General features: G+C 39.2%; 1 protein-coding gene and 1 pseudogene across 2 annotated transcripts in view; one reads left to right on the forward strand and one right to left on the reverse strand.

Moving 5' to 3' along the window:
* The window catches only part of ACACA (acetyl-CoA carboxylase alpha), a 268,738-nt gene that overhangs the window by 198,572 nt on the left and 55,772 nt on the right, over positions 1-14,394 (reverse strand). For both annotated transcript variants that reach the window (XM_036835516.1, XM_036835517.1), the window contains exons 2-3: positions 12,328-12,374; positions 9,061-9,313 (exon numbers count right to left, since the gene is read on the reverse strand). In XM_036835516.1, the coding sequence (XP_036691411.1) occupies positions 9,061-9,313; positions 12,328-12,374 (300 nt within the window). The remainder of the gene's footprint in view (positions 1-9,060; positions 9,314-12,327; positions 12,375-14,394) is intronic.
* On the forward strand, positions 4,207-5,359 carry LOC118886188 (annotated as a pseudogene).

Consider the following 14,394-nt stretch of genomic DNA (forward strand, 5'->3'; position numbering starts at 1 on the left):
CACACGCCACAACCACTGAAGCCTGCATGCCTAGAGCCTGTGCTCCGCAACAAGAGAAGCCACTGCAAATGAGAAGCCCGTGGACCGCAACGAAGAGGAGCCCCTGCTCACCGCACCTAGAGAAAGCCCGCGCACAGCAACGAAGACCCAGCGCAGCCAAGAATGAATAAATAAATAAATAAAAACAAAAAACAAGCCTATTCAAGCACCTAAGAGGGAAGGATCAGAAAACAGAATTGGGAGATTATGTTCGTAAAACATAGGGAGTAGTTTCAACAGCGAGAGAAAAGTCAACACTGTTGACTGGGGCCATTAGGAGGTCACCAGTGAGTTTTCTAAGAGTAGCTACAAGAAATGGTAAATGCAGAAGCCCAACTGCACTAGATTAAGAAGTGAATGGGACTACCAGTTGAAAGTGTGAGCATTTGTTTATTACTGTTCCCTACCAAAATCACAAAAATGACAATAAAATAGCAAAAGAGGTATAAAGATATAAGGACAAAGAGAATGGTAGAAGAGACCCCCAACAGACTATAGATGTCAAAAAATTTTTTCGAAAATAGAAAGTAGATCGTCAAGGAGTAATAAACTGCCTCAGAAACCAAAGAGCCCATAGTAGGGAAAGCCACTTAGAAACAAGCATAACTCTACTTTAGCACTCTGAAAAAGTCACGTTTATGAAAGATTTTTAAGGACATGAGAAAATATTGTTATGTGGGGAAAAAAAGCAGGAAACAGAGCTGTGTATTCTTTACAACATCACCTATGTATATACTTTTTAATGAAATTTATCTTTAAGGGGTAAAAAACACTGAAAGGAAACATATCAAATATTAACAGCAGTTATTGCTGGATGATCATATCCTGGATTGTTTTTTATTTCTTTCTTTATACTTTTTGGATTTCCAAATTTTCTCTAACAAGCGTACATCTCATAATTTTTAAAAATTTAAGTAGTAAAAGCAAACTTCCCTTTTAAATTCATATTAACAGGAAAAACAGAGGGGGAAAATGTATGCATTACACTAGAAGTACTAAAAGGAATAAACACTTTCAAGCAGCTGTCCTGAACATTAGAACATTTGTAATTTCATGCCTACAATTAGCTACATTTGTAGAATAAACTCTGGAGACTATAATACGGACACAGACAGAGACAGCTCCTGTTTTCTGAATGGAAAGAAGGAATGAGTGGGAGATAGAGACAGGAAACTACTGCCCTCAGCAAAAAAGTACCACATTGCAGATCTCATAATGACCTTCTCTGTCTACCACACTTCTGAGGTACCATGGCAACTGGGAACCTCAGAATATCAAGGAAGGAGTATTGAGAGTAAAGAGTTCGGAGAGCTGCTGGGGGAAGGGGGGAAGCTCAGGGAAGCTAAATGGGAAATCCTAAGAAAGCCAAACATAAGAACACTCTCACAGGCCCATCGGCAAGCAAAGCCATAATATAAACTCAAAACTAGAGCCAGTTTCCTTATTCCCCATGTCACAGCTCGAGAGAGATGAGCCAAAAGATAGGAAGGGGAAATGAAGTTTCCTGCCCTCTCAATAATGGTTATTTTCAACATATAAAATTATAACGTTGACAGTAAATGTTTGCTGTAATCAAAAGCCTTTCAGATCTAAATTCCCAAAAGCCCTAATATGAAAATTTACCTCACAAATGGACTCCTCCATAATAAATAATATATTATACCAGTATGGCACATTTTACTTTTCCAAAGGCTTTTGCAGCTATTTATTTTCACCTCCATCACTAGATTTAAATGAAATCACTTCAGACTCAGGAGTTTAAAAGTGAGAGACTAAAAAATAAAGAGAATCCTTGTTTCTTTCCAGGTCAAACACAAATATATACAGCTAAAACTAGAAAGCTCTTGTTCTTCATAGCTTTTGGTCAAATCGTACTATATTTTATAATGGTCACTTTCATTATGATTGTACAATCCACTAAAATATCATCATTAATGCAACACCAAATTGTTGTGCTACACATGCTATAACAATAAAAAGTGTGGAATGGTAAATTATCCTTTATTTTTCCTTCCATTTATCTCTATACCACCAAACTATCACTAGTAGCCATATACTTTCATGATTTGCTACCTTCCTTTTCAACGAGTCACTGTCACCAAAAAAAAAGAGGGTACCGATAGATTAAGAAATTTAAGGGATATAATATACAATGTATGGTCCTGGATTTGATACCAGTTTGGATGAACCAGGATTTTAGAGTCAACTGGAGAAATCTGAATGTGGTGTACATATTAGATGAGATGAAAATTTATTGAAATACAAAAGTGGAAATTTTTGACAAAAAAGAGACTGTAAAACAATGTGTACAGGATGATCTCATTTCAGTAGCAAGAAACGCATATGCACATGTGCACAGAAAAGGATCCAGAAGACTATACAATAGGGTATTAGCAGGAGTTATCTCTGGGTGGTGGATATACAAGGCTTTATGTTTGCTTTCTAGTATTTTGTTTTTAACTTTCCTTATTGCTTCTTTAATAAAGCATTATGTAAAAATATATTTTCAGGGACTTCCTTGGCAGTCCAGTGGTTAAGACTTTGTCTTCCAATGCAGGCGGTGCAGGTTCAATCCCCGGTCCAGGAGCTAAGAGCCCACATGCCTCACGGCCAAAAAACCAAAACATAAAACAGAAGCAATATTGTAACAAATTCAATAAAGACTTTAAAAAAAAAGGTCCACATCAAAAAAAAAAATCTAAAAAATATATATATATATTTTCTAACTTCTGTCCCTTTTAAACAAGGCTGACGTTTAATTAGAGAAAAATTGCTCAAAGAGACCACAACCTATCTATTACACCCAGGGTTCTTGTTTTAGTGTAGTGGCTGACAGTATGCGCTCTGACTGGGCAATTCCCCATCCATAAACTCCCCATCCATAAATCGTGCGTAATAAGAGTATATTATTACTTACCTCATGGGTTTGCTGTGGTGGAGATTAAGTGTGACACTCCACATAAAGCACATCAGAGAGTTTGGCATATAGTAAAGCACTTGATAATGTTACCAATCACTACTATTATTTTTCTAATTAGTCACTGAGAAAACAGGACTGCTAATTCATACAGACAATGTGAAAAATAGGATAGGATGTAGCAGGAATAGGTCAGCTCTCTCTCTCACTATTCTTGTTCCCTATAACTTCCCTCTTGACCCAGTCAATGGGAATGGAAGCTGAGAGCCACTCCCAGATGCTCTCAGATTCTAACTAAGGTTAGAATCACCTTATTTCTTATGGATGAAGCTCGGTACAGCTCTATATGAAATTTTTAATATGACCATGAAGTGCGGTATCTAGAAGCTGATCCCAAATTCGGTATATTACCTGTCTGCATTCCGTGACTGGCGTCACTGGAGAAACTTTAAAGATTATTTCTAATTAGAAAATAGCATCAAAACTCTCTAGTTAGATTCTTCTGAAGAGTCAAACACGTTATAGACAATCTCATATGTGAATTCTAAATTTTCTAAGATATTGGTAAAGTACTTTTCTTTCTAGACCATAAAGGAGACAGGAATATAACTCACCTTCAAGAAGCCCTTCCTGAGTGAACTGAGTGACTCTCTCCTTCCACAGCAGCAACTACTTTCTTAAACCCCAGCTACAGGACATCTTAGGCTTGATATATATATATATATATAAATATATATATATATATATATATAAAAATATATATATATATATATACACATATACACACACACAAACAACAGCATTTACAGATTGTTCGCAAATAAAGTCATTAACCAAACATGCTTGCTAAGCATAAAATATTGGCCCTTTGATATTCTGAGTATACATTTTTAAGAAGTTTAAGAGAAAATTGAGATGGAGTTTCAAATACATGAATTATAGTATAAAAAAGACTTAAAGAAATCACAGTACCTTAAGAGGTAAAAGATTCAACTGTGAGGCTAACCTGTCTCAAACTGGACTTCAACCAGGAAATCAGCATACTATTTGACAAAACTGATTACTATCTTTGTTTGATAGTGTGATAGTGTGGGGTAATCTGGATTTGCACAGCATTGTAAGTATGCAGAACAATCTGACCTCAGGTGGCATCCCACAAGGAGCAGAGAAAATGTCAATATCCATACAACTAGATGGTTCTATTATATGCCACCAAATCACACATTAGGTATCAAAATTGAGATGCCTACATTCAGTCTTTAATGGTTTTTCTCCTCAAATGTTCAATTAAATATTAACAATGAACTTCGCCCTCCAACCTTGGCAGCTGCAGCCTGACCCTGAGTGAGCTGCCTCAGCCCCCTACCCCAGGAGACCACCAGATCACCTTTTCCCAAGGTCTACTGACAGAACTGCCCAAGGCCAATGTGTATTCCTCCATCATGTGCTGACCTTGGCAAAGCTGCCAGAGATATTTTCAACAAAGGATTTGGTTTTGGGCTGGTGAAACTAGATGTGAAAACAAAGTCATGCAGTGGGGTGGAATTCTCAACATCTGGTTAATCTAAAACAGACACTGGTAAAGTTACTGGGACCTTGGATACCAAATATAAATGGTGTGAGTATGGTCTGACTTTCACAGAAAAGTGGAACACTGATAACACTCTGGGAACAGAAATCGCTATTGAAGACCAGATTTGTCAAGGTTTGAAACTGACATCCGATACCACCTTTTCACCAAACACGGGAAAGAAAAGCGGTAAAATCAAGTCTTCTTACAAGAGGGAGTGTATAAACCTTGGTTGTGATGTTGGCTTTGATTTTGCTGGACCTGCAATCCACGGTTCAGCGGTCTTTGGTTATGAGGGCTGGCTTGCTGGGCACCAGATGACTTTTGACAGTGCCAAATCAAAGCTGACAAGGAATAATTTTGCAGTGGGCTACAGGACTGGGGACTTCCAGCTACACACTAACATCAATGATGGGACAGAATTTGGAGGGTCAATTTATCAGAAAGTACGTGAAGATCTTGACACTTCAGTAAACCCTGCTTGGAACCAACTGCACTAGCTTTGGCACTGCAGGAACCAACTGCACTAGCTTTGGCATTGCAGCTAAATATCAGTTGGATCCCACTGTTTCCATTTCTGCAAAAGTCAACAACTCTAGTTTAATTGGAGTGTGTGCTACACTCAGACTCTGAGGCCTGGTGTGAAGCTTACACTGTCTGCTCTGGTAGATGGCAAGAGCATTAATGCTGGAGGCCACAAGCTTGGGCTTGCCCTGGAGTTGGAGGCTTAATCCACCTGAACGAAACCTCTGAGAATGGATACCAGAAGATTTGGCCTTAATATATTTCCAATGTGACCAGCCGGCTTTCCCTGCCCCCCAGAAGGTGATCAAAACAAAGGATGATCTAAACAAGAGCTGTATTTTAAATATTTAGAGAGTTACTTGTTAGCTGGTTTCTAGTTGAATTGGTTATCTATCTAGTTACCAATGCTGCAGTCGTGCAGTCACTTATACATTATTTAAATATATTTAACTGTTAAATGCGCTACCCACCAATAATGAAATAGACCTTTATGAAAACTGAAAAAAAAATAATAATAGTAAGGTTCAGAAATGTATCGACCTAGCTGATATACAGGTCACAAACCCTAGCTGATCTTCGCTAAAAATAAAAAGCCAAAGCACAGTTATCTACCATGATGCCTATATATTCCCACCAAGCTACAACTACTTTCTTAGGGTATTATTTTCAAATGTCTGGGTCATAAAGCTTAGAGAGTGATTAATCCAATCTTACCCTGGCACTCTAGAAAACATGTGATGCAAGTCATCTCCAACTCTGGAAAAGTCTATTTTCTTTTTCTGCCTATTCATCCATCACACCCACTAGACTTCTCATTGAGCACCTAAAACAAAGCCCTAACCTGAGAGAGGGGCCCACTCTCATCCTTTACTATGGCAATTACTTCACTTGGTTTTAGATGACCTCCAGTTAGCATCTTTTGAGAATGTACCTGCCTCTTTAATCTGTATCAGCTGTGAAGGATTAAGACTATTCATTCTGGGAGCTAATCCTAAACTCAGCCAGTCTCTATTTAATTTGGGTTCAAAGGGCGAAAAGGAGTATCTGAATCAATATCATCATTTTCACAGATGAGGAATATGAGTCCAAAGAGGTAACATGAATTGTCTGTGGTCACCTACTTAATTGGTGGCAAATGTCAGAACAGTCCTTTCTAATATATAAAATGAATTTGGAACAACTTAAATTACCCCCCAAGGGGCTTCCCTGGTGGCGCAGTGGTTGAGGATCTGCCTGCCAATGCAGGGGACACTGGTTCAAGCCCTGGTCTGGGAAGATCCCACATGCCGCAGAGCAACTAGGCCTGTGAGCCACAATTACTGAGCCTGCGCGTCTGGAGCCCGTGCTCCTCAACAAGAGAGGCCGTGACAGTGAGAGGCCCGCGCACCGCGATGAAGAGTGGCCCTCACTTGCCACAACTAGAGAAAGCCCTCACACAGAAACGAAGACCCAACACAACCAAAAATAAATAAACAAATAAATAAAAATTAAAAATAAATAAATAAATAAATAAATTACCCCCCAAGGACATCATATCCACAAGTGACTTAAGAAATAAATCAATGGGGACTTCCCTGGTGGTGCAGTGGTTAAGAATCCACCTGCCAATGCAGGCAACACGGGTTCGATCCCACATGCCGCAGAGCAACAAAGTCCATGTGCCACAACTACTGAGCCTACGCTCTACAGCCTGCGAGCCACAACTACTGAGCCCACACATCGCAACTACTGAAGCTCACACGCTCTAGGGCTGGCGTGCTGCAACTACTGAGCCCATGTGCTGCAATTACTGAAGCCCAGGGGGCCTAGAGCCCATGCTCCACAACAAGAAAAGCCACCACAATGAGAAGCCCACATGCCACAACAAAGAGTAGCTCCCGCTTGCCACAACTAGAGAAAGTCCGTGCACAGCAATGAAGACCCAATGCAGCCAAAAAAAAAAAAAAAGTGATGGAAGTTTAAAAAAAAAAAATGAATCAATGGAGAACCTTTGTTCTATTTTGGAACATTAGCTATCTGAGAAGCAAGTAGAAACTGGCACTGTCTCCTTCCCAGGCTGCTGATCACACATCAATCCGTGGTTCCTCCACAAGCTACAGGCATGAGTTTTGCAACAGAAGGGCATGCAAAGAAATTCTCAAGTGCTCATACCACTGACCCCATAGACTTTGCAATAAGAGCCATCAACTTTGGGAATGATTTGGCAACTATAAACTGCCTTGTAATATCATCAGCTGAATTTCTTATAATTATATTTATCTCACCATTGCCAAACTCACAATTTCCTAATCCAATGAATGGATATCCTGCTTCACTTGGCCTCAAATTGGACAAATTTCTCAAGTGCTGTGTGGCTTTAAGGATTTAGATTTCATCCAGTCTTTCTCAACAGGGGCACCATCACATTGTGAGAACAATTCTCCGTTGTGTATGATTATCCAGTATATTGCAGAAGGTTTAGAATCTTTGGTCCTGGCCTTCTCGATGCAAGTAATCCCACCAGTCACAACCCCCACTCATTTACAAATGACCTCAGGGATACCGCCCCCAGTATTAGCCTTCAGGCCAACCATTAAGTGAACTATTAAGTAAGAAAAAATGTTTACATAAAGATAAAAACCTGACCTCTTTTCCCTGCTACTAAATACTGACTTCTATTCCTCTTTTTAGCCCAGAGATTAGATATAATACTTTATTCACTAACTCCTAAAAACCAACTTTGTCTGCACTAGTTATATAATTAAAACACTTGTATGGTCAGGGAAATAGGGGAGCAAAGTTACTTCAATGGAATCCGGGCATCTAACTTTGAATTCCAGTCTTCTAGCTATTTACCTTTAGGCAAGTTATTTTCCCTCTTTAGACCTCAGTTTTCTCATCTATTTAAATAAAAGGCATTAGGCTAAATTATCTCGCTGGTTCATTGCAGTTCTAGGAAAAGTAAAACATAATTAACTTGCTTAACTCTTTTCTTTCGACCTCCACGTAGCCAAACAGGGGTGACCACTGACACTCACTACTTCATGTTTCAGAAGCAAGGACCCCAAATCCCCAGGGATAACCATAAGGCAGGACAGTCGCATTCAGCCAGACCCAGTATAGGATTTTACTACAGAATCTGTATCTTGAGTGTATAAAAAGGAGCTGAATTATTTTATGATCCATTAATTAGAGAAGCACCAAGATAATAACAGCAGCAATAGTCACCCTAATTTATGTTTATCTAGGCTAACCGATAATCTCAACCCTGGCTGTATATCAGAATCACTCAAATAGCTTTAAAAAAAAATGCCCCAGCTCCAAGCCAGGCCAGCATCACCTGAATCAGAATTTCTGGGGATGGGGATCATTTCTTAAGGTCCCCCAAGCGATTCTGATGTACAGTAAAAACCAAGAACCACTAATTCAGACTTTTCAATCCAAGAAATGCAAAGCAAATGACCAAAAGTTCACACACTGGTTGTACAATCAAACATCAATAAATAAGAATAATCTAGTGTTACTATTTACTGGCATTCTCAATTACATGTAGAGAATCGCATTTCTAGAGAAAAAGGAGAGCTCTACAACAACCCCTTGTTCCTCAATAAAGACTGGCCCTGCCAGAATTAGAATATAACTTTCTGACATGATAAAGCAGTTCAAAGAAAGATTACTACAAATTTGCCCACCCCTGGAAAAGTCCTATCAATCATCAGGCAGTTATAACAGTGTTAGTCAAAGTAGTACGGAGACTGAAATTCCTCACTCTTACTTGCTAGGTCTCACTAAAAGACCTAGCATGTGGGAGGAACGGGAGAAAGTTTAGAGGAACACTTAGGAAAAGACACTTTCAAAACCTGCACTCCAGGTAAAATACATCATTTCCCACTTACTCATCAAAAAGTCCAATGATACAGAAAAAGGTGAAAAAATCTTGGCTCAAATTATTCTTGCTCTTTTCAGAACAAGATCAGTGAAACCAATAGGACAGATTAAATAAGTAAAACATTAAACTTCTCTGACTTACCTCATGTGTAAGGCCAAGCCATCCTGTAGGCTAGAGATCCCCAAGTCAGAGAGCGTATCTGAGCAGACAGAGGCTGGTGACAGAGAGCCCTCCTTCTCCTCCAGTAGGTCCAGCTTCACCAGGTTGCTAATCTCATCCTCTGAGTTATCTTCAGACACGGAACCAATTATGAATCGGGAGTGCTGGTTCAGCTCCACAGGTTTGGCCAAGGAAGAAGGTTCATCCATTATTCCTTCAAAATGATCTCTCAGGGCTATGGAGAAGATGAAGGGTAAGTGAGAAAAGCAGGTTATGGATAATAACCTGTATCTGAGGAAAGTCACAGGTTAGACATAGTACACCACAGCTGGCACTTGGAAGCAAGGCAGAGTTTGAGAACTAGTTTATTTGGCTATTCTTTTTCAAGGCCTTTGCTTTCTAAAAGAAAAGAAAATCCAGATCATGGGAACTATGCCTAAAAAATTAAAATCAGTTCCCTTTTCCTCAAAGAACATTCTCTCTAAAAACTATAAGCCATTCCCAATATCTATCAATTTGGTGATGTCCAAGAGATAATAATGATCAGTGGAGAAATCTCTGCAGTAGGTGAAAGCTGCTGGTTGTGATACTGCGATTTCAGTTGTTAGTATTGGGGAGAATGCAGGGTAAGGGTTTGGGGAGAGCGGTGGTCATTTGAAACTTGGTGTTTACATAACTATCATCTGGTTCCAAACACTATACTGTGAGAGGCTATGAATTTTACATAAGTGTATATACATATAAATATACACACATGAAGTACATTTACATATGTACATACATATATAAGGCAAACTAAATGCGTGTATACATATACTACACACACACACAGCTTGCTTTAAAACAAACTCCAGATGAGTATTTTTTAATTTAAAAAAATCTTTACTTGTCTCCATGAGTTTTTTCTTAAATCACATCTGTTAAAAATTCACCCCAGGGATTTTGCTGGTGGCGCAGTGGTTAAGACTCCGTGCTCCCAATGCAGGGGGCCTGGGTTCGATCCCTGGTCAGGGAAATAGATCCCACACGCATGCCACAACTAAGAGTTTGCATGCCACAACTAAGGAGCACACGTGCTGCAACTGAGAAGCTGGCAAACCACAACTAAGGAGCCCATGGGCCGCAACTAAGACCTGGCGTAATCAAATTAATTAATTAATTATTTAATTTTTTAAAACCTTAAAAAAAAAAAATTCACCCCAAAATGTCTGTTTTGGACTCTAATGTGCTGGTTGCTGACATTGATAGGGAGAAAGTGAATCTACTATCAAATTTAAAATTTATAATTAAAATTATGGAGGTGTTATCTCAATTAAGCACAAGTTTTCTAGATACAGGGCCTTACTAGTCAGGATTAGATGTTGCCAACCGCTAGCAAACTAATTAACAAAGACCAAAACATAGTTCAAAGCTCACAACCACAATAAAAACCCAAACTAAATGAAACAATATTTATTCTGTCATTTCAAAAATGCTATTTAAAAGTCAAAACTACACATCAAATTAGTATTAAACAGCTTGTAGCCTGACCAACGATTTTAATTCAGAGTAATGATTCCCAGTCCTGATACTGAGGTACCCTCAGAGAAGGTTATAAATAAATAATAAACTTATTATTAATAATTTTATATGCTGTAAACCACTTTGATGTATAAAAGTAAACAGTAGTATTCTTTGACATTAGATAATAAAACATCAAGATTTTAAAATATTTGACAATCATCACTAAACATGTTAAAAACGACACATGCACCATTATTTCGGTGTAATTTATGAATCAGAGCTTATTTGTTTACAAAAACACAACAGAATCCGTAAACCCTAGAGCAGTGGTTCGCAAAGCGTGGTTGCCCGACCACAGCAGCAGCCACAGCAACCGCATCACCTGGGCTCTACCACAGACTAGCGAACTGTACTGGAACCTACAGGTTGGGGCATGGTAATCTATATTTTAACAAGTCCTGAAATTTGAGAACCACTGTGCTAGAAGAATGAGACAGTAATAACAAATTGCCAGGAATGCTAAAAATACCTATAGACATTTCCTAAAAGCCAGTTGGAGATTCCTTAGGCTAACTTTCATTTTTAAAACCAGAATCAAATATAAAAGTATCATGTGAAAGGAAAAACTTGACGTCTAAATTCATCATACGGGGGACTTCCCTGGCGGTCCAGTGGTTAAGACTCCACGCTTCCAATGCGGGGTGGTGGGGGGGGCCCCGGTTTGATCCCTGGTGGGGCAACTAAGATTCCGCATGCCGCACGATGTGGCCAAAAAAATAAATTAAATTAAATAAATAAATTCACTATACATTTCTCCCTTGGAATATTAGGTTTCATTAAAATAATTTTTTTTAACATCTCCAAATTTTATAAAGAGGCACATTTCCAGAACCTTCAAAAAAACCAAATCATTAAAAAGAGAAAAAAAGGACGGAAGGAAAAAAGGGAGAGAAGGAGGTAGGGAGGGAAAAGTTCTAACAGATTTACCACTCTGAAGAACACCAAAAAGTACAGCAGTGAAAAGGCTACTTCTTTCTCATTTTAGAGCAGTGAATAATCAAGCTTAAAAATAATAGATTAAAAAAAATTTTTCCAAATTTCATCTCAACTAACAGAAAACAATAGCTGCCTTCTTCACAAGAGAAATAAGGCACTCAGGGACAGATTCTAGTTTATAGTCTAAGCAAAATTAGATAACTACACAAAAAAATAGAACTCACTGAGAAAGGAGCAATTCTCCTTTCTTCCATGGGAAAAGAAAAAGGATTAACGAACAAATGAAAGGTTCCATAAGGTCAATTTCAAATTTTTCTTTCCTAGCCAAGAAGAACATGAAGGAACCTATAGGTTCCAGAGACTGAAAGCAGCAACGTGTCAACAGCTAAAGAGCCTGTTCACCAACCGGCAGCTCCACTGAGTGGTATTTCCAGGCACAAGCCTACAAACCACAGAAAAGAGAGGTCGTGTATGGAAAATCACTGAGTAGCTGTCCAGACACTCTAGAAGCTACTCCACAGACCGTCCCATTTCCACTGATTCCAGGCCTGAATTGAAGAGAAAAGGTAGTGGATTACTACCTCTGTCAGTCTCAACCACTTCAGGTAACCCACCTCCCACCTCCAGTCTGCCTATATTCTTTTGCGGAAGGCAACTTTTAACATAAAAGCCTACAGTTTTATATTTTAGCACATGAACATAAAATTTTTATCACACTGTAAACATGAGAGAGCATTATTTGTAACTGACCTCTTAAAATTCTTATTGTCTGAGCAGATATCCACCTCCAAAAAGAACTAAAGAGAGAAAGAGAGAGATTTGAAATGTCTTTTTTTAAGAAACCAAAATTTTATCAATTCCTGTTTTGCTCATCACAGTACAAAACTAGTCAAAGTATCATTTCTGTGGTCAAATACACTATTTAACTTGAAGTATAAAGTTCAGTTTTTTAGCTATTGGTTTAAATCTGTAAATCAAAAGCATTACACATTCAAAGACTTTACTATTCACGAAAAGTATTAAACAATAATCCAAGCTTACCATTTCACAAGGTGCCTTTTCCAATTGTATACTTTGATGGACACATTCCGACCCTATGATTTCCAATATTTCATCAAAAAGGAGGCAGTGGGGAGAAAAGAACCACTAGATTCTCAACAATTCAGTCAGGCTCTAATTATGTTTCCAAATGTTTATACCCACCCACAAAGGTTGGGAGCCAAGGAGAGGACAGGTCTCTCATTATTAAGTCCCTAAACTCTAAGGAACCAAAGAATCTCTAGCTACTTCCCAAATCCTGGTTTTCCTTCTATGCCCAACAATTATAATGTATTCGGGGTAGAATTTCTCTGCCTTGACTACATATAACAATTACCTGTGGAGCTTTTTAAAAACACATGAATGGATAAAGAAGATGTGGTGTATACATACAATGGAATACTACTCAGCCATTAAAAACAGAATGAAATTTCACCATTTGCAAAAACATGGATGGATTTGGAAGGTATTATGCTTAGTGAAGTAAGTCAGACAGAGAAAGACAAATACTGTATGATATCACTTATACGCGGAATCTAAAAAATACAACAAACTAGTGAATACAACAAAAAAGAAGCAGACTCACAGATAGCAAGAAGAAACTACTGCTTACCAGTGGGGAGAGGGAAGGGGGAAGGGCAATAATGGGGTAGGGGATTAAGAGGTACAAACTGTTATGTATAAAATAAGCTACAAGGATATATTGTACAACACAGGAAATATAGCCTATATATAATTTTTAATTTATTTTTTGGCTGAGTTGGGTTTTTGTTGCTGTGCACGGGCTTTCTCTAGTTGTGGTGAGCGGGGGTACTCTTTGTTGTGGTGTGCGGGCTTCTCATTGCGGTGGCTTCTCTTTGTTGCGGTGTGCGGGCTTCTCATTGCGGTGGCTCCTCTTTGCTGCGGTGTGCGGGCTTCTCATTGCAGTGGCTTCTCTTTGTTGCGGAGCACAGGCTCTAGGCACGCGGGCTGCAGTGGTTGTGGCTCGCGGGCTCTAGAGTGCAGGCTCAGTAGTTGTGGCACACGGGCTTAGTTGCTCTGCGGCATGTGGGATCTTCCTGGACCAGGGCTCAAACCCATGTCCCCTACATTGGCAGGCAGATTCTTAACCACTGTGCCACCAAGGAAGTCCCTAGCCAATATTTTATAGTAACTATAAATGGAGTATAACCTTTAAAAATTGTAAATCACTATATTGTACACCTATAACATACAATACTGTACATCAACTATACTTCAATAAAAAAAATTATTAAAAAAAAATGTCTAAACTCCATTCCAGATCTTCTGCATCAGAATCCCTGCTGGAGGGTTTCCCTGGTGGCGCAGTGGTTAAGAATCCGCCTGCCAATGCAGGGGACACAGGTTTGAGCCCTGGTCCGGGAAGCTCCCACATGCCGCAGAGCAACTAAGCCCATGCACCACAACTACTGAGCCCGCGCGCCTAGAGCCCGTGCTCCACAACAAGAGAAGCCACCCTAATGAGAAGCCCGCACACCGCAACGAAGAACCAAAGCAGCCAAAAAAAAAAAAAAAATCCCTGCTGGAGACCCAGATATTTCAATATTAAGTTCCACAACTGATTGAACCTCTTTACATCCAGGCTTGAAAACCACTGGTCTAGGGTGGAGAAGAAAAAAGAAGGAAAGAACTTCTTTACACTGATAGGGAAATCCTGAACTTCTAAGAGAGGACCCCAAATGACAAGCAACAGGACCGGGGACAGTGCAGGTATGCCAACTGGCAAATTAGGATTTACCCAATTGTGTAGTCTGAGCT

This window comes from Balaenoptera musculus, chromosome 20 (genome assembly GCF_009873245.2).
Source record: "Balaenoptera musculus isolate JJ_BM4_2016_0621 chromosome 20, mBalMus1.pri.v3, whole genome shotgun sequence".
NCBI lineage: Eukaryota > Metazoa > Chordata > Mammalia > Artiodactyla > Balaenopteridae > Balaenoptera > Balaenoptera musculus.